This window comes from Haliotis rufescens, unplaced genomic scaffold (genome assembly GCF_023055435.1).
Source record: "Haliotis rufescens isolate VD_foot unplaced genomic scaffold, xgHalRufe1.0.p SCAF_13, whole genome shotgun sequence".
In the NCBI taxonomy this organism is placed as follows: Eukaryota; Metazoa; Mollusca; class Gastropoda; order Lepetellida; family Haliotidae; genus Haliotis; species Haliotis rufescens.
The window spans coordinates 11,020,891-11,042,268 of record NW_025963813.1 but is presented as its reverse complement, the minus strand read 5'-3'; the positions used below and the strand labels follow the sequence as shown (position 1 = coordinate 11,042,268).

Here is a 21,378-nt window from a genome sequence, read left to right as displayed (position 1 = left end):
ACACTACGGTGCTGTATAAAGCAATAAGAACCTTGACTATGAAAAATATGCCAGGCCACAGCATCATTACCTACCTACTTTATTCTTCTACAAGCCTTTTTTTTGCGATTAAATCTGTATTCCCATGCCATAATCACAATGACGCGTGTGCACGTACCTACATGTTTTGCCATAGTTTGTTCTGTTGTGTTCAGTGACCATGGAGCCATGTTATGCAAGTATCAGAATTAACCTTATCCACGTCATCTGGGATTGTGATTGAAGTTATGTATTGAGGAGCAAAAGAAACTATACCTCATATGTTTGATTTTCAGTTGAAAAGAGTTAAAGTTGGAGATGTTATCATTGGCATGATGTCCCAGTCCTAACCATTTTCTAACTTCACAAGGTACATAAGATAATTAAAGTAACCAGAAAATGTAATTTGTAAAGTACTTTACATAATTTCAAAGGCAAAAGATCACTTAACAATTTTTTTATATACCTTTCGGTTCCAGGTTCCAGGTTTATCACTGAAGTGGACTTGTTGTTAAGTATATAGTACTTAGCTCAAAAAGTTTGGCAGGAAACATTTACAAACAGAGGACTCTTTATCTTGAGATATTTCATGATTTAGTCAAATTTATACAGAATTTAATTTGATTATGATATCCATGATGGTTTATCTTGTAAACGGCTTATGGGTACATACCTGCTGGAAATGAAAACGACAGAATGGTGTCAAATATGTGCTGGGTGATGACCTTATTAGCCTTTCTCCTTGGTAAACTTGGCCGCCGATGTGCTACTTGTCGGGAAAATTATATTTGTCAACATTTATTGATGACCTTTACTTGACATATAAGTTTTAAAAAGGAAATTTTCAAAATGAAGGTTTTCAAACAAATAAACAAATGTTAATGTTATTGAATAAATATAGTTAAGACAAACAAAAACTATATATATGAATAAATGTGAATTTATGTGTTTTTCGCTATTTTTCCTCCAAAGGCAGATTATATTACTTTTATGCAGATAAGATACAAACGATAGATACACAAGGACTGCTTGTGACACCAGCTTTCATTTGATATGCAACATGATATGGTTTAACAAAAAATGAAACATTAATTTTTATTTTTTTGGGGGTATATTTTTTATTGATTTACCCCCCAAAACATCATACCCAAACTGAACAATTTTCCCAACTTAGATTTTCCTAGATTTTTACGATGTTGTAAGGGGATGCTTTCTGTTTATGAAACAGGAGAAATAATTTCTGTTGCAATTTGTGGTGGGTTTGGTAGGATTTGGCCGGACTATTAACAGACATATGTCTTATTAACAGACATATGTCTCTGTGAGTGAGTCATTAAAGAACCCAACCACCCACCCATTAAAATATATCCAGTTTACTTCATGCTTCGATTCATGGGTTTTCCAGCCCTCGAGATGGATATTACACAAACAAGTGCCATGCATCTGATCGTATGAGTTAGATAATCCTGCATGTGGCATACCTGTAGGTAACTGTTTAATTTGCTTCGTACTGTCCTTGAACGTGGACAGACGTAATTTAAACTGAATTAAAGTCGTACTGCTTGATTTATATCCCACTCTCATCATGGTTTGTCGCTCTGAGTTCAGAATTACCTAAATAGAGATCGACGCTCAAATGACAAAATGTTTGTGAAATCCTACAATTATTCATTAATTCAAATACGTTGTCCTGGCTTGATTGAAATGAGTTGAATGTCTAATACTGTCTACATGCATGGCTTATTGGTCAGAGTTAGCACACTCTTAAGAAACCGATTTTATATATTGAACAGAAAGGTTAGCGATCATTAATATTTATGGGAGTGTTTTTTTGTAGCCGCAGCCAAATCTCTCCGCCTCTCATATATCCAAAAGCCCCGTGAAGATTTCGGGGTAGAGTAGGTCTTCAGCAACCCATGCTTGCCGTAAAAGGTGACTATGCTTGTCGTAAAAGGCGATTAACGGGATCGGGTGGTCAGGCTCGCTGACTTGGTTGATACATGTCATCGATCCAAATTGCGTGGATCGATGCTAATAATATCAATCACTGGATTGTCTGGTCCAGACTCGATTATTTACAGACCGCCGTCATATAGCTGAAATATTGCTGAGTGCGGCGTTAAACAACAAACCAACCAACAACCAACATATATCCAAAACCTCCTGCTTGTGATTTGTATGGTATGTTATCATACTGATATATTGAACCCATGGTCACCAGGTACATGTACCATTGATGCCGTTATACATGAGGTAATAGATGTTAACATTGAAAACACGAGGTATAGTCGTCCCCCTGCCCCACCTTCAGGATAGAACTTTTTGTTTTAACTCAGTAGAGACTGAGGTCCACTTTTTAATTGATTGTATTATGTATGATGCTTTACGTTTTGATGTAATGAACGCTATGTGTGAATGTATGCCAGATTTCTTAAACTTATCTTCAACCGAGAAATGTATTACTTTACTCAGATGTGAACACGGGTGTTATAGTCTTTGTAAGTTAATTGATCAAATGTTCCAAAGGCGCTTGATGCTCATTTAATTATGTGTGCGCTTTTCTACATGTATGTTATTATGCTTGCGAATAGAAGTATGTCTGCTTGTGATTAATATTATACTTGTAATGTTTATGTTGAGTGTCGGTGAGGATAAATGCACCTCTGTGTACGTATGGTGTGTGCATGTGCGTGTGCGTGTGCGTGTGCGTGTGTGTATGTGTGCGTGCGTGCGTGCGTGCGTGTGTTTGTGTATGGGGTGTGGTGTGTGTTGGGTGTGTGGGTGTAGGTGTGGGCGTGGGTGTCTACGTGTTTGTGTATAATTGCGTGCGCGACTGTATAAGTAATTAAGCGCGCGCGCGTGTGTGTGTGTGTGTGTGTGTGCGTGCGTGCGTGCGTGTGCACATGCGTGAACGTGTCTTAACTTTAAACATTGTGTTAGTATATGTCTTAATTTGCCTTATCCAGAACATGACGTCATACATATGCTTTTATGTCTAATGTCTCGTAGGCCATACCTGGTCGGATGTTATATTTTATAGTTTGTGTACGTGTTTTAGTATGAAGTGTATACAACATGTGACACTTTAATAAACATTATTCTCTCTCTTTCTCTCTCTCTCTCTCTCTCTCTCTCTCTCTCTCTCTCTCTGTTAAGTACACCTATAATTTTCTCAATGGCTTTCTATTCCTGTGCATACGCCTCCTCCATAACACTCCAACAAAGTTTAAAAAAATAGAAGCAACAAATTCATCAATGAATCACGACAAACACAACCCTTAATGCAAGCTGTATACTTCTTTTCACATTTGAATGAGAATTCCAGATCGAAATTAAAAACTGGTTAATCGTTTTAGTGTGACAAGATGGCCACCCATACGAAAACAGTACCATCCTTTTCTAGTTTGTGGCCATGGAGTCCTATTCGTAGTTTTATCGCACCCTTCTTCTGGATCCGCCGATCTATTCCATGTTCATATCTGCGGGTTCTTGTGTAAAAAAAGGAAACAAAACCGAGCAGAGAATCTCCTGGGTAGGTTTGCTTGTTTGACCGTTGTTAAACGCCGCACCTATTCAAGCTATATGACGACGGTCTGTAAAATACCGAGTCTGGAGTAGACAATCCAGTGATTGACATCGATCTAATCAAATGGGCTACGATAACTTTTAAGAAATTCCATATGGTGCTTTCCAGGATACTGATGCCTCGAAACACCATTCGTGCATGTTTGTGATGTACGTATTGTTATATGTAAGTGATATTGGTAGGAGTGGAGACTGTTGTAGGTTTATTTATATTTGTAGATGTCAGTGGCAGCAAGTGAATGAAGTGAAAGTAAAAGTGAATAGAGTTACCCGCCCCTGGATGTTTACAACATGACAGACTTGTTCGTTCAAGACGTTTCGGAATGGGAAGTTTCTTTCATGACATTCGACAGTAAAAAGTCTGGACATTTGTGAGGGAACTAACATATAATAGCGCCTGCAATTTATTGCTGTGTCCATTAATATTGCCTTTTGTAAGCCTTTGTGATAATTTCACAATTTAGTTCTATATGAACCGATGTCTAGGTTATCCTCTGCGTTTCAGTGTGAGTGAGTGAGTTGGGTTTAACGCCGCTTTTAACATTATTTCAGTCATATCGCGGCGTGTCAGCTTAATGTGGGAGGAAAGCCCGAAGTGATGCAGGTTTCATACGTTTACCACTTCGGTGAAACCCACGAGCACGGGTATGGTGCTGACAAACCTAGAAACATAATCGGGGCGAACCGGGATTCGAACCCACAATCATAGGTTTCTGGCGTGACCAAGGGACGCAACTCTGCACAGCGGCGCCTTAGACGACTGTGCCACCCGTGCCCCCCTCTGCGTTTCAATTTGGAAGTCTGAGATTGATGATATGTATAGGCAACGTCCCATGCAGTCGGAGATACATCATAGCGCTGCTATCGTGGACCAAAACTTTCACCCATAAACTTACAGTCACGACGTACACAACAGCAAAGACTGGACGTTCATTCGTCTTATACCTACGGGCAACGTTTGAGTCATGGATGACCGCTTTGTACTGCGTTGGTAAATCGTGTTGAACCCTGAGGCCAATCCTTGTCTTGCCTGTGTACGTCTGTTTACTACAACCTTGACATTTACTTTCAGTTCCTGTGCGTGGCAGGTTTTACCTATGCAGCATCCCTCCAACAGCGTTCAAATTCAAATTCGAAAAAATAAATCGAGACAAGGACACACCCTATAATGTGTTTTTGAATTCAGATGATGGTGTCTAGGATTAAATGGTTCGAATTTGGCATTGTTCTTTTCAGGGGTTATTATCTAATGCAATACTGGGTTTCAAATCCATCCTGGGTTTCAAATCCATCCTTGGTCTAATGTTGTGAATGTTGTGAATGTTGTACATGTCATACATGTGAGGAATAATGTGTCACATGTTCTGAACACAAGTGTGAGTGAGTGAGTTGGGTTTAACGCCGCTTTTAATAGTTTTCAAGGTTATATCGGGTGTGTCAGCTAAATGTGGGAGAGGGATAGCCTAGTGGTTAAAGCTTTCTCTCCTCACGCCGAAGACCCGATGGGTACAATGTGTGAAGCCCATTTCTGGTGACCCCCGCCGTGATGTTGCTGAATATAGCTCAAAGCGGCGTAAAACTATACTCACTCACTCATTAAGGAGAAAAGTAATGGTCTTAGACGTTTACCACTTCGGTAAAACCCACGAGCACGGGTATGGTGCTGAAAAACCTAGAAACATAATCGGGGCGACCCAGGATTCGAACCCACAATCATATGTTTCTGGCGTGCCCTAGGGACGCAACTGTTCACAGCAAATCCCGGCCCCTTAGACGTCTGTGCCACCCCGTAAACACAAGTAAAAAACAGTACGAATGTTTAGTCAGTAAATATCACATGACCGCTAAACAGCTGATAGATTCAGCCAATAGATGGATCCGCGAGTGGACCATTAACTACACCGACGAACGGATCTGCCCCGACACGCAGCGGTAACTCACTGTCACACTGTTTAAAACCAATGTGACAAAGGGACATACCGTGTCACTTCCAGTCATCAGTTACCACATGGATTTGACCATGACGTAGTAACGAGAGACCACACCCTTAGTACTCATAGTAAGAGAGTGACGGAGCCCCAGACAATGGCGAATAGAGAGAATGAACACAAAGGCATCCGGAGGCATTGTCGCAATTTTGTTAACTTTGACACTTTTTGCTTTTCTTTTGTTAGAGCGACAATGCGACAAGGTGACAATGTCCCTTCTAGGATTCCATATCAGAGAGAAAAGGTTGTACAGCAGACCCGCCTTTCCATTATCAGATCTCTGTCACGTAGCTGGAATATTGCTCAGTGCAGAGTTAAACAACAAACAAAACATTTGTCATTTAGATCGTTGATTGATTGATTGATTGTTTGTTTGTTGTTTTGACCTCATGACAATCGATACACGCAATTGGGGTGACGATGGCATGCCTCAACGACTTTGACAGGCTGCTGGGAATCCATTCTAACCCGGAATTCCAACGGGTTTCCAATTTTGTCACCTCTCTCTGGACAGGCAATGAGGTACTGGTACCGCATCCTGCCAGGGTCCCCACGGGGTCTTAATGTTAGATAGGATACCGTTTGAGTCTGACAGTACATACGCAAGAAGACAAAACTCTGTGCTGACTCTTGACTTTATTATTGCTTAGCCGTCCACATGACCCTCATTACATTGGCTTCAGTGATTACATAATGATTTCTTCTGACGAAGGACAACTTTTTATTTAAAATGCAAAGTTCTTGAAATTAAAATAATATTTCCCTATAATCTATTCATGTAATGTTCTCTGGCTTCAGGTGAATGATTGGTTATTGGTTCAAAGTGACTGCAGGTGCAAGGTCGGGAATGATTAGGATGTGGGGAGTCTACATAACGCCACCACCACGACCAAATCCACCACCACCACGACCAAATCCACCACCACCATGACGAAATCCACCACCACCACTGCGATCGAATCCACCACCGCCAAATGCACCACCGCCAAATGCACCACCGCCAAATGCACCACCGCCAAATCGATGGCTGTCATGATAGCAGCGTTTAAGTTGTTTCCTCATCATGTGACACTTTTGCCTTTGATCTCGACCTTGTTTCTCCTCCCTGCCTTCTACACCTTCTTCCATTGCTCCACTTTGCTGTATGCTTTCTGGATCGTCCTTGTTGTGTTCTCTTCCTCGTCCCCTTTGTCCATGACCTCCATACCGATTCCTGTGCCTGTGTCGACCTCCACGCCCATGACGTTCTTGACCTCCTTCCAGTCCTTCCTCATCATGTTGACTTTGTGCTTTGTGCATCCTGCCTCTTGCACCTCTATATTCTCCAGGATCTTCATCATCCTCATCACTCCTTTTATGTCCACTTTCTTCTTTCGGTGTGCATTGCCTGCTTTTGGTTTTCTTCTTTGGGCAGGATCCTTCTCCATCAACTAAATGCTGGTCCATGGTCTGCTGTTTAGTTCTTGGAGAACACGCGGACCAATCGCCGGCATCCTCATAATAACAGGAGGAATCTGAAACAACAACCTGGAATGTGCCAAAGGTTTTATAACAATTTGGGTCGCGGAAAATAGTAAACAACAATAAACTTGCAGAACTATCACTTTTTAAGGGATGCTATGGTAGGAGTGTGGGGCTTTTGTTGGAGATTGTTTCGTGTGAGTACTTAATCATCAATATACATACAATTCTCTGACCAACTGTTCGCTCGTCACGGGTTCGACTCCTGACATGGGTACAAAGCCGATTTCTGGTGTCGCCGGACGTGATGTTGCTGGAGTATTTCTAAAAGTGGCGTAAAACCATAATCACTCGCTTACTCTCCGACCAGCTACACTGTTTCTCAGGACGTCTCTTAACAATCACTGAGAGAAACACGGACCCACTATACTGTTTCTCAGGACGTCTCTTAACAATCACTGAGAGAAACACGGACCCACTACACTGTTTCTCAGGACGTCTCTTAACAATCACTGAGAGAAACACGGACCCACTACACTGTTTCTCAGGACGTCTCTTAACAATCACTGAGAGAAACACGGACCCACTATACTGTTTCTCAGGACGTCTCTTAACAATCACTGAGAGAAACACGGACCCACTACACTGTTTCTCAGGACGTCTCTTAACAATCACTGAGAGAAACACGGACCCACTACACTGTTTCTCAGGACGTCTCTTAACAATCACTGAGAGAAACACGGACCCACTACATTGTTTCTCAGGACGTCTCTTAACAATCACTGAGAGAAACACGGACCCACTACACTGTTTCTCAGGACGTCTCTTAACAATCACTGAGAGAAACACGGACCCACTACACTGTTTCTCAGGATGTCTCTTAACAATCACTGAGAGAAACACGGACCCACTACACTGTTTCTCAGGACGTCTCTTAACAATCACTGAGAGAAACACGGACCCACTACACTGTTTCTCAGGACGTCTCTTAACAATCACTGAGAGAAACACGGACCCACTACACTGTTTCTCAGGACGTGTGCAGAACAATCACTGAGAGAAACACGGACCCACTACACTGTTTCTCAGGACGTCTCTTAACAATCACTGAGAGAAACACGGACCCACTATACTGTTTCTCAGGACGTGTGCAGAACAATCACTGAGAGAAACACGGACCCACTACACTGTTTCTCAGGACGTCTCTTAACAATCACTGAGAGAAACACGGACCCACTACACTGTTTCTCAGGACGTGTGCAGAACAATCACTGAGAGAAACACGGACCCACTACACTGTTTATCAGGACGTGTGCAGAACAATCACTGAGAGAAACACGGACCCACAATACTGTTTATCAGGACGTGTGCAGAACAATCACTGAGAGAAACACGGACCCACAATACTGTTTATCAGGACGTGTGCAGAACAATCACTGAGAGAAACACGGACCCACAATACTGTTTATCAGGACGTGTGCAGAACAATCACTGAGAGAAACACGGACCCACAATGCTGTTTCTCAGGACGTCTCTTAACAATCACTGAGAGAAACACGGACCCACTACACTGTTTCTCAGGACGTCTCTTAACAATCACTGAGAGAAACACGGACCCACTACACTGTTTCTCAGGACGTGTGCAGAACAATCACTGAGAGAAACACGGACCCACTACACTGTTTCTCAGGACGTCTCTTAACAATCACTGAGAGAAACACGGACCCACTATACTGTTTCTCAGGACGTCTCTTAACAATCACTGAGAGAAACACCGACCCACTACACTGTTTCTCAGGACGTCTCTTAACAATCACTGAGAGAAACACGGACCCACTACACTGTTTCTCAGGACGTCTCTTAACAATCACTGAGAGAAACACGGACCCACTACACTGTTTCTCAGGACGTCTCTTAACAATCACTGAGAGAAACACGGACCCACTACACTGTTTCTCAGGACGTGTGCAGAACAATCACTGAGAGAAACACGGACCCACTACACTGTTTCTCAGGACGTCTCTTAACAATCACTGAGAGAAACACGGACCCACTACACTGTTTCTCAGGACGTGTGCAGAACAATCACTGAGAGAAACACGGACCCACTACACTGTTTCTCAGGACGTCTCTTAACCATCACTGAGAGAAACACGGACCCACTACACTGTTTCTCAGGACGTGTGCAGAACAATCACTGAGAGAAACACGGACCCACTATACTGTCTCTCAGGACGTGTGCAGAACAATCACTGAGAGAAACATGGACCCACTACACTGTTTCCCAGGACGTGTGCAGAACAATCACTGAGAGAAACACGGACCAACTACACTGTTTCCCAGGACGTGTGCAGAACAATCACTGAGAGAAACACCGACCCACTACGCTGTTTATCAGGACGTGTGCAGAACAATCACTGAGAGAAACACGGACCCACTACACTGTTTATAAGGACGTCTCTTAACAATCACTGAGAGAAACACGGACCCACTACACTGTTTCTCAGGACGTGTGCAGAACAATCACTGAGAGAAACACGGACCCACTACATTGTTTCACAGGACTTGTGCAGAACAATCACTGAGAGAAACACGGACCCACTACACTGTTTCTCAGGACGTGTGCAGAACAATTACTGAGAGAAACACGGACCCACTACACTGTTTCTCAGGACGTGTGCAGAACAATCACTGAGAGAAACACGGACCCACTACACTGTTTCTCAGGACGTGTGCAGAACAATTACTGAGAGAAACACGGACCCACTACACTGTTTCTCAGGACGTGTGCAGAACAATCACTGAGAGAAACACGAACCCACTACACTGTTTCTCAGGACGTGTGCAGAACAATCACTGAGAGAAACACGGACCCGGAACACTGTTTCTAATGACGTGTGCAGAACAATCACTGAGAGAAACACGGACCCGGAACACTGTTTCTCAGGACGTGTTCAGAACAATCACTGAGAGAAACACGGATCCACTACACTGTTTCTCAGGACGTGTGCAGAACAATCACTGAGAGAAACGAGGATCCACAACACTGTTTCTCAGGACGTGTGCAGAACAATCACTGAGAGAAACACGGACCCACAACACTGTTTCTCAGGACGTGTGCAGAACAATCACTGAGAGAAACACGGATCCACTACACTGTTTCTCAGGACGTGTGCAGAACAATCACTGAGAGAAACACGGACCCACAACACTGTTTCTCAGGACGTGTGCAGAACAATCACTGAGAGAAACACAGAGCCACTATACTGTTTCTCAGGACGTGTGCAGAACAATCACTGAGAGAAACACGGACCCACTATACTGTTCCTCAGGACGTGTGCAGAACAATCACTTAGACAAACACGGACCCACAACACGGTTTCTCAGGACGTGTGCAGAACAATCACTGAGAGAAACACGAACCCACTACACAGTCTGTTTCTCAGGACGTGTGCAGAACAATCACTGAGAGAAACACAGAGCCACTATACTGTTTCTCAGGACCTGTGCAGAACAATCACTGAGAGAAACACGGACCCGGAACACTGTTTCTCAGGACGTGTGCAGAACAGTCACTGAGAGAAACACGGACCCACTATACTGTTTCTCAGGACGTGTGCAGAACAATCACTGAGAGAAACACGGACCCGGAACACTGTTTCTCAGGACGTGTGCAGAACAATCACTGAGAGAAACACGTACCCACTACACTGTTTCTCAGGACGTGTGCAGAACAATCACTGAGAGAAACACAGACCCACTACACTGTTTCTCAGGACGTGTATGAACAATCACTGAGAGAAACACGAACCCACTATACTGTTTCTCAGGACGTGTATGAACAATCACTGAGAGAAACACGTACCCACTACACTGTTTCTCAGGACGTGTGCAGAACAATCACTGAGAGAAACACAGACCCACTATACTGTTTCTCAGGACGTGTGCAGAACAATCACTGAGAGAAACACGGACCCGGAACACTGTTTCTCAGGACGTGTGCAGAACAATCACTGAGAGAAACACGGACCCACTATACTGTCTCTCAGGACGTGTGCAGAACAATCACTGAGAGAAACATGGACCCACTACACTGTTTCCCAGGACGTGTGCAGAACAATCACTGAGAGAAACACGGACCAACTACACTGTTTCCCAGGACGTGTGCAGAACAATCACTGAGACAAACACGGACCCACTACACTGTTTCCCAGGACGTGTGCAGAACAGACGTGTGCAGAACAATTACTGAGACAAACACGGACCCACTACACTGTTTCCCAGGACGTGTGCAGAACAGACGTGTGCAGAACAATTACTGAGACAAACACGGACCCACTACACTGTTTCTCAGGACGTGTGCAGAACAATTACTGAGACAAACACGGACCCACTACACTGTTTCTCAGGACATGTGCAGAACAGACGTGTGCAGAACAATCACTGAGACAAACACGGACCCACTACACTGTTTCTCAGGACATGTGCAGAACAATCACTGAGACAAACACGGACCCACTACACTGTTTCTCAGGACGTGTGCAGAACAATCACTGAGACAAACACGGACCCACTATTCTATTTATCAAGACGTGTATGAACAATAACCGAAACAATCTCAGACTTTCAATTGATTTTATCATATCTCCTCTTTCAATTAAAATTATGTTTTGCTATATCATATCTGAAAGGGGAACCGTTCTAGCGCTTAATCAGTACTGAAAGAATACTTCTAATGCTTATAGTTTTTATAATATAATTTGATTTAGAAATCAAAAGAAACTCTTAGACATCTTGCCTTTGAAACATTTTTGCCTTTATCGGCACAAATTTACAACATTTGAAACATGGTACATGTGTAGTTATCATGTAGTTGCACATTCATTTCTTACACCAGTCGTCCTTAAACAAATATATATTGACACAAATATTATCCAGCCACAGATTACTTTTTACAAACTGTAATAGGAATGAGTTGTGAGTAATTAGACATCAAAGTTAACATCTGTTTTTTTCAATTTTCAATAAAACCAAACCAAACCGGTGTACATTCTTTTACTCCTCAGTTTTTTAAGGGTTCCACTTAACATTAGAGAAGAAATAAGTGATGCAAGTTGTGGACACTTACCATTTTCGTGAAACCTACAAGCAAAGAGGCTGCCAATCCTCTTTTGGTACCCGGGATTCGGAAATCTATTTAGAGGTTATTCGGGACTCAGCGAATGGTACGCGGGAAGAATATGGTGTATTTAAAATTGTCCTTCATGCATTATATTTTTAAAAAATATGACTTCCGTATTCTTTCAGTAATTTAACTTTAAAGCGCATCCTTTTCTCAATGCTTTTGAGATTTCTGTTCGGGATTCGGCGTTGAAAAAAGAGAGAGACAAAAAAGACGGCATTCGTCTTTCAGGGGAGTGTGGTGCTGGCATCCACAGGAATGGTGCTGACAAGCCAAGGACCACGGTTACAGATTCAAACGCACAGCGAATAGAAGGAACTTTGGCGAATGTGCCACCCGAAGATAAGTCAAACAAAGTTGCTTTTGTAGTGAAGATATGAAACTTACCATCCCCAGTCTGCGCGTGTACATGAACACAAGCAGCTACAAGCATCAGGGCCAGGTACCAAAGCTCCATGGTCACTGAAGACAAAAATAGAAAAGAACCGGCATATAACCTCAGGGATGTTAGAGTGAGTTTCGTCTAACGCTGCTTTGTTTTACAGTTGTGTAGACATATCACGGCGTGTTAGACTGGAGAGGGAGGAAAGCCCGAAGTGACACAGGTCTCAGATGTTTAACACTTTAGCCAAACCTGAGTATACAGTCCAAGCCAGAAACAGAATTACGGCAAACCAGGATTCGTACCTACGATCGTAGGTTTCTGACATACGTAAGGGACGCAACTCTTCATAGCGAATTGCAACACCTTAGACGACTGGGCCGTCCATGACCCTTAAAGTCAAGCTATAGTCAATTTTTTTTAAGGAACGGGGATGTTATTACTTTCTTAATATTTTATACACGTGTAATTCGCAATGGAAATTCGCTGTTTTGTGTCGCATTGTGTCAATAAAACATTACTGAAGAAAATTTCAGTGGCGCATTACTGTTTTCGAAACAAAAACGTAAAGATCCGGGTTAGAATTGGTCTTCACTTGCTTGCCGAAAAAGGCGACTATGTTTGTCGTTATGCGACTTCCAGGATCGAGTGATCAGGCTCGCTGACTTGGTTACTGCAAATCAATTTCTGATCGAAATTAAATCAATTTTAACAACAAAAACACTTTCAGAAAACGTTTAAAGCTAAGGCATGTGAATACACTCGACTCTCTTAAGATGTGTACATATACCATCGTTGCGACAACAAACAAAATACCAACATGAGACTCACCACAGCTAGTCAGTAGACAGGGTCGGTGTAACTACAGGGCAACGCATGTACCCCTATTAATAAGATGCCAGTGTCATGGCATAATACATTATAGTGTTGTATAAAACAATGAGAATTTTGAATGTGAAAAATATTTCAAGCCACAAAAACATTACCGCTTTATTCTACCGGAGTTCTTTGTCGTACATGGACTTAATTAAAGCTTTTTTTCCCACACCTTTATCACACTGAAACGTGTCACATCTTGAGTTACATATACACTGACTCGTGTCACCTCGTGGTGAGGTGAGCTGAGGTGAGGTGAAATGGGGTTTTACGTCGCGTCCAAGATTATTGCACTTATATAGTGACGTGCATGTACGTGTGTGTGTTTGTGTGGCTGCTTGTACTAGTCCGGACTGATGCCGATTTATAGTGCTAGCTCACTGAGATACCATGCCGAAGTTTAACATGAATACCCCACTCAGACACAGTATACTGACTCCGAGCCGACCAGTCCTTGTTTTAGCCCCTTAATGCCGAGCGCCAGACAGGGTAACAACAAGTACCATCGTTCAACGTCTTTTAGTATGACGCGGTCGGGAATCGAACCCCGGACCTTTCGCTCTCCGGGCGGACGCTCTACCACTAGACCACGGAGGCGGTCCTCGTGTGTACGTACATTTGTACCTACATGCTATGCTAGCGTTTATTGTGAGTTCATTGACAACGGAGCCATGTTATGCTCTTATCAGAATTAACCTTATCCATATATATGCTGGGAATTTCAACATTATCGGCCCAGTTCAAAAGAGTGTGATGGAAATGATTGCGTTTAGAATTGAGGAGAAAAAGACACTATAGTACAACTCTCAGTTTATGTTATCACACATTTGATTTTCAGTTGAAAATAGTTGAAAAGTTAGCGATATCATATAAAGGTAAAAAAATGAAAAGTACTGGCACTTCTACAGATTACTTCTACGAGGTTTGAAATATGATTTGATCTCAAACTGTTATTGACATTTAACTTGGTGATCATGATGTAGGTGAACTAGTGAGTGAGTGAGTGAGTGAGTGAGTGAGTGAGTATGGTTTTACGCCGCTTTTAGCAATATTCCAGCAATTTCGCGGCGGGGGACACCAGAAATGGGCTTTACACATTGTACCCATGTCGGGAATCGAACTCAGGTCTTCGGCGGTAGGTGAACTAAATGTAAGATGTTGTATCATGTAGAAATATCCCATTTTTGCATATTTATAGTGCTATGCCAAGTTATGCCTCCAATGTTGTCAGAATAAATCAGGGGGGCACGGGTGGCCCAGTCGTCTAAGGCGCCGCGATTCGCTGTGCAGAGTTGCGTCCCTTGGACACGCCAGAAACCTATGATTGTGGGTTCGAATACCGGTTCGCCCCGATTATGTTTCTAGGTTTGTCAGCACCATACCCGTGCTCGTGGGTTTCACCGAAGTGGTAAACGTCCGAGACCTGCATCACTTCGGGCTTTCCTCCCACATTAAGCTGACACGCCGTGATATAATTGGAATAATGTTAAAAGCGGCGTTAAACCCAACTCACTCACTCACTCAGAATAAATCAGACAGAGTTAGTGAGTTGGGTTTACGCCGCTTTAAACAGTATTCCAGACATATCGTGGCGTGTCAGCCTATTGAGGGAGGAAAGCCCTAAGTGACGCAGGTCTCAGATGTTTAACACTTTGGGAATACAGTCAAACCCGAGATGGATATTACACTTTACAAACAGGATGCATCAGATGGTATGAGTTAGATAATCCTGCATGTGGCATATCCCGTGGTAGTTGTTTGATTTGCTTCGGTCTGTCCTTGAACGTGGACAAACGTGATTCAAACTGATTTAAAGTCGTACTGCTTGATTTATATCCCACAGAATCTGTGCAAAGGTCTGCCATCGTGGTTTGTCGCTGTCATTTCAGAACTACAGTAAAGTACGGTTATAACGAACTCAAAGGGACTACTTATTTTAGTTCGTTATAACCGTAGTTCGTTATAAGTATATACACAGTATAACTACAGCAAATAGTCGGGACCAAGAAGTAAGTTCGTTATATCCGTCAGTTCGTTATAGGCGTGTTCGTTATAACCGTAGTTTACTGTACCTGAATAGAGGTCGGCGCATATGACAAAGTGTTTGTGAAATCCTACTATTATTAATTAAAATATGTTGGTTTGATTGTAATGAGTTGAGTATCCATTACTGTTTACCACATGCATGCTGTATTTGTCAGAGTCAGCACACTCTAAAGAAATATAGAATACTAAACGAGCTCCCGTGTAATACCAATTTTATGAAACGAGTAAATAGTTCTGGTATCTGACGAGCGAAAGCGGGTCAGATACCACAACTATTCACGAGTTTAATAAAATTGGTTTTACACGGGAGCGAGTTTAGTATTTTATTTATTACTTGCTATTTATAACGTTTTAAGAATTATACTGTCGAGTGTGAATAGGCTGACACTTAATCCAATTGAGTTTAACAGAATAATACTTCAAACACGTCAAAAGTTGAAACGTATGAATTTTAATACCATACAAAGGTCCACCTTTAGAATTCAGGCGTCCGTTCCACAACATTATCGTTGCGTTAAGGTTATTCTTCCCCGCCCTTAAGGCGGAGAAGTATACGGGAAACGTTAATTTTGTAGCATGTATGTCGACATGTTGGTTTATTTGAAATTTCAAGCCACGCATTTACGGAAACAAAACATACAAATCATGTGCGTGGAATGTTGATGCTGTTCTTTTCCAGCAATAAGAGATACTTTAAAATCGTCTTTATGTAGTTAATTGATGCATCTGACCGTTTCTGGTCATTAGCTGACATTATTAAACCATTCATGTGTAATCCGATGTCCTTTTTTCCTCAAGGACTAATTTTCTGATTTTCACGGTGTATACAAAAGAAGAACTGTGCTCCGGAGTTCGTAAATAACAGTATAATAAAAATTATGTTCTGAATATTTACATTTAGTACTAACTACTAAATGACTTTATCGCGCGTATCCAAACCATGGGCTAATTACGTCTGTAACCCAATCACCCCCCGTAACTCAATCACCCCGGGCCACCACTCGGCACCGTGCCCGGGGAATAATCCCGCGCAAGCATCATCCCGCCTTTGTTAGTCGGTCATTCGCGAACAGCCCTTCTCCAAGTACACACGTGTGTCACTGTATCTAATCGCTTTTGCTTTGAATACCACCTATTTCAGCACTCGCCGTATCGCATTTATTCCGTTCTACTCCCGAACTTCACCCTCGGGACAATTTTACGCTTGTGGAATACCTCGACTCACCACCTCGACCTTCGTGATGCCTCCCAAGAGAAGAGCACCCGTCAACCACAAGCTTGTGAGGGGAGCCAAGCAGGCCAGGACAACCAGAAGACAAACCCCGGGAGTGCACATTATGCAGGAGGCAACAGCTGATGGTGAGTCTGCCAATTACGGAAATATCGAAGGGGGCAACAGAATTAACGTACAATCGGCGCAGTTTGTAAATGCCGCGCAGGCTGCCAACTCGGCTACCCAGGTAAACGAGCAACTGGAAAAAATACTCCAGTTGCAGGAACATTCAGCGCCCGGCCCGGTTAGCGCAAACCAACAGGTAAGGCTTGGTTTTAGTTCTCCCGCCATTTCGCCCAACATAGGGAGAATCCCCGATGCTTACAACGAGGTATTCATTTTCATCGTAGTGTCATAGCGACCGAATTGGGACAAAGACTAATTACCCTGCAGCCATGATGTGTATATGTCTAGAATCTAGAAATGGATTAGTAAACAATCGAAGCGCTTATGTTAATACCACTTCATTACCCATAAGACACGATGCAATAAATACATCAGCGAACGTTAGATTAACAAATGAATTGCACATGCCAAAGCTAGATCTGTGTATATGAGAAATATATTTGCAGTTTATGTTAAACAATTCATTTAATTGAACATCTGCCAGTTTTTAATACGAAGTTTTGAATAGAAGCTAATGTTTGGATTTGCTCTTCTTTACTCAAATGCTAATTTCTGCATAGCATCGAGGGGATGCGGAAGAATATCAACCGTCGACTGGCCAACCGAGTCAAAGAGCTCGGCGGTACAATGGTGCCACATCCCCAGATCCTGGCATCAGACAAGACATGGTACGCCTGGGAGGGCGTCCACCTCAGTGACAAAGGACTGTGTGTGTTTACGGACAATTTATTGCATGCCCTGGCGCTTGTTATCTCCACAGGTTTGTGTTTCCTTTCAGTACATAGGCAAGCCGGGCAACAATGCTATCTCCGCGTATCGCGTGGCCGTGGGTGTGGGGTAGCACTCGGGTGCTTTGTGGCGGGGTTCTTGTGGGCTACACTGCTAGTAACAAATTAACTTGCTTCCAAATTAATACTCGTGCTTAAGGCTACCTGCTTTTCAGCGGGAACCTTTCCGGGGTTACCTGCTTCTCAGTGGGAACCTTGTCTTTCCCGACTTTTCAGCCGGGGAATCGTAAAATAACATACGTTGGGGCAAACAATTGCCACGTATATGGGCCCGGCGGCGGAAGTCGTCTTGTCAAGCGGTAGCTGACAGTTGGGTCCGCGGCGTGGGAGCCGCACAATGGTTTTGCTAATGGGGCCGGGCAGTGGGATCTGCTTTGGCCGGCTACCTGGGGCCGGGCAGCGGTAGTCTGACTTAGGCCAGCAGCGTGGAGCTGCTTTTGGCAGCGTGGGAGTTGCCAAGCAATGGTAGCGGTTAAATATGCTACCGTGGGGGCCGGACAGCGGAAGCAGTCACAGGCCAGCAGCGCTAGCTGCAATCGCCGTTGGCCACGCGCGTGGCCATGGCAACGGTAGCATTTTGGTATACACAATTAGCAGCTAAGTAGCCCACTAGTACCTGCACACCCTCGGCCATTTAACCCAATCTCATCTTCTGTTTTTATTTTAGGCACGGGCATCCACGGCTCGGTGGCCCGTGCCTCTCCTTGGCATATCGCGGGATAAGCTTATTCATGAACAACGACGACATCTCAATTTAAATGTAATATGGCTGAATTCCACATTCTACATACCACACTTTTGATTGTTTGGTTGCTCATGTTCACTGGAAATATTTGGAATAGTTATATTCCGTATTTTGAATTAACCCAGTCCCCCGTGTTTTTTTAATCAGTGCACCGCACACAGCCACATGTGAAACGTTTGGCAGCAAAGTCAAAGCAAAATCGGAGTAGTGTGTCGGCGAATTTGCATCAAGGCTGTAGTATTTTTCAACCGTTTAATGGAATTCAATGTACAGCCGGAGCTCTGGTCACTCATATATTTTGTGTCCCATGGCTCAAATTTATTTGCGTCTGTACCGTTTTCCACTGACCTCGATAATCTGTGGGATGAAGGCACAGCTCTCTACAGTCACATAGTTAACACCGAAGGCTATGAGGGGTATTTAGGTCATAATCAGTTCCCAGCAGCCACTCCCCCAAACGATATTGTCTACATAACAGATAAGTTTTATGGCTCCGTCACAGGTGCTCCAAATATTGAAGCAGGGAAAACAAATTTCATAGAATCATTTCAAAAAGCAATATTGATATCCCCGTCACTTTTGGTAACTTTTAATGATGTCTCCATTGCATTTTTTACGGATTTTGATTCGTATGCATTATTTGACTCTCATCAGCGGAATGGTTTGGGTCAGATTGATCCGAATGGACAAGCGGTTTTACTTCTGTTTAGTAGTATGGATGAATTGTTATGTTACATCTTAACAGTATATCAGGCGACTATGCTTGTCGTGAGTGGCGACAAACGGGATCGGATGGCCAGGCTTTGGTTGATGCATGGCATCGATCCCAATTGCGTGGATCGATGCTCATGATATTAGGCACTGGATGGTCTGGTTCTCGATTATTTACAGAACGCCGTCATATAGCTGGGATATTGCTGAGTGCGGCGTTAAACGACAGACCAATCAATCATCATCATATGAACTCAAACCAGTCATTGTTACAAGTAAACCACATTCCACAACAGTTACTGACACTGGATAAAAAACAGTACATAGAAAAAAACCAAGTAACTCAACTCATCATGATCACAATTACTATTCTTTGAAAGAAAGAAATACAAAAAAGAAACTGACCAAAAAACGTAAAGCAAGAGACGAGGAATCTCCGTTATTGATTAGTCCCGGTATTGAAATGTTCTCCAACTACGTGATAATATTTTGAGTTGTTACCAATAGACCTTATCTAGTATGACTTTTTTGCCATATGGAGCCCTTAGTATTTTCATTTACATTATTATAACCAAATGCCAAGTGTAAAAAGAATGTGATCTATTATTTGAGTATGTGCATCTGCCAATGTTGTTGGCAGTTTTGATACTATTTCCACATGTTTACATTTGTGCCAGAAATTGCTTCCATTTCCTTCGATCTACTTTTTAAATAAAGACCCATGTTAGAATAGGTCTTCAGTTACCTATGCTTGCCGTAAGAGGCGACGAACAGGATTGGGTAGTCAGGCTCGCCGATTTGGTCGATGCATAACATCATATTCCAATTGCGTAGTTCAATGCTCGTGGTGTCAATCACTGGATGATCTGGTCCAGACTGGATTATTTACAGATCGCCGTCATATGGCTGGAATACTGCTGAGTGCGGCGTTAAACAAGAAACTATTTTTAAATAGACCTACCCTATGCAAATGTATCAACTGTATTGCCCAATACTCAAAATAAATAATATTTTTCCACAACAGCGTTGTGTTATTTGTGGTTAATATAATTATGCTCCATCATGCCTTTCAGTAACATCATAATTATGCGTTTGTGAGGCATCACATATGGCGGGGAACTTTGATGCTCTGTATCAATGTTTTCTTGTCTCAACTCACATACTTTAACTTAGACCAACGACTGTCGTTGCGCTACAGTACGCTCGCTTTGTGGAACGGGGCCTTGCACCTCAAAGTTTACAATTACGTCACAATACCCGATGACGTAATTTGTGAAATTTTGTTGCAAGATCCATCGGCGAAACAATGCCATGTGACGTCAGCCTAGCAACAAGGTTGCTGGGTCATCGAGTGTGCATAAGCTCCTCTCAGTGATCTATCATCTCCACACGCAGTGTCGTTGAATAAGCCAAGGGATGTTGAGAGCTTTCAATATTTGTTCGTGAAACGTGTTCCGAGAGTACATAAGCACGCGTTTTGGTATTACACAATGTGTAATACAGCTGTATGTTTATTAAACGGGTGATCTCTTCACGGGCAAGTAATAAATCTATTTAATATATTAAACATACAAGCAATAATAATGACTACTTTTTGGATGTGACCGCTATGTAAAAAACATATCCCCGAAAAAGCTCCGACGTTTATACAGTTTGGCCCTCACTCTAATGAAGGTTCATACTCCAGTGAACTCATACAAAGTGAAAGTCAATCTATTAATATACTGAGTGAGTGAGTGAGTTGGGTTTAACGCCGCTTTCAACAGTATTCCAGTTATATCGCGGCGTGTCAGTTTAATGTGGGAGGAAAGCCCGAACTGATGCAAGTCTCAGACGTTTACCACTTCGGTGAAACCCACGAGCACGGGTATGGTGCTGACAAACCTAGAAACAAAATCGGGGCGAACCGGGATTCGAACCCACAATCACAGGTTCCAAGGGACGCAACTCTGCACAGCGAATCGCGGCGCCTCAGACGACTGGGCCACCCATGCCCCCATTAATATACTGAACAAAAATGCTAGCGATGATGAATATATTTTGGAATGTGTTTTTGAAATGAAGACCGAACACGCGATTTCATAAAAAAAATATCCCCCAAAGTATTCAGGGTCCCCCACTTTTTTGTTCAGTTTATATTAAAATGATTACTGATTGATGATGCGGCAACATGAGTTTTATGAACATGACTCGTGTG

General features: G+C 42.8%; 1 protein-coding gene across 1 annotated transcript; it reads right to left on the bottom strand.

The window, feature by feature from the left end:
- Positions 1 to 6,212: 6,212 nt before the first annotated feature.
- Positions 6,213 to 13,499, bottom strand: LOC124139156 (heterogeneous nuclear ribonucleoprotein A3 homolog 2-like). The gene is made up of 3 exons (XM_046506186.2): positions 13,448 to 13,499; positions 12,622 to 12,696; positions 6,213 to 7,105 (listed from the first exon to the last, which is right to left on the bottom strand). The coding sequence occupies exons 2-3, from the start codon at positions 12,689 to 12,691 to the stop codon at positions 6,459 to 6,461; spliced, it is 717 nt and encodes a 238-aa protein (XP_046362142.2). The 5' UTR covers positions 12,692 to 12,696; positions 13,448 to 13,499; the 3' UTR covers positions 6,213 to 6,458.
- Positions 13,500 to 21,378: the final 7,879 nt, after the last annotated feature.

Coding starts and splice junctions, on each gene's coding strand:
- LOC124139156 (XM_046506186.2), bottom strand. CDS start 12,691: ATGGAGCTTTGGTACCTGGCCCTGATGCTTGTAGCTGCTTGTGTTCAT. Junction 7,106..12,621: donor ACACGCGCAGACTGGGGATG/GTAAGTTTCATA, acceptor TTGTTGTTTCAG/ATTCCTCCTGTTATTATGAG.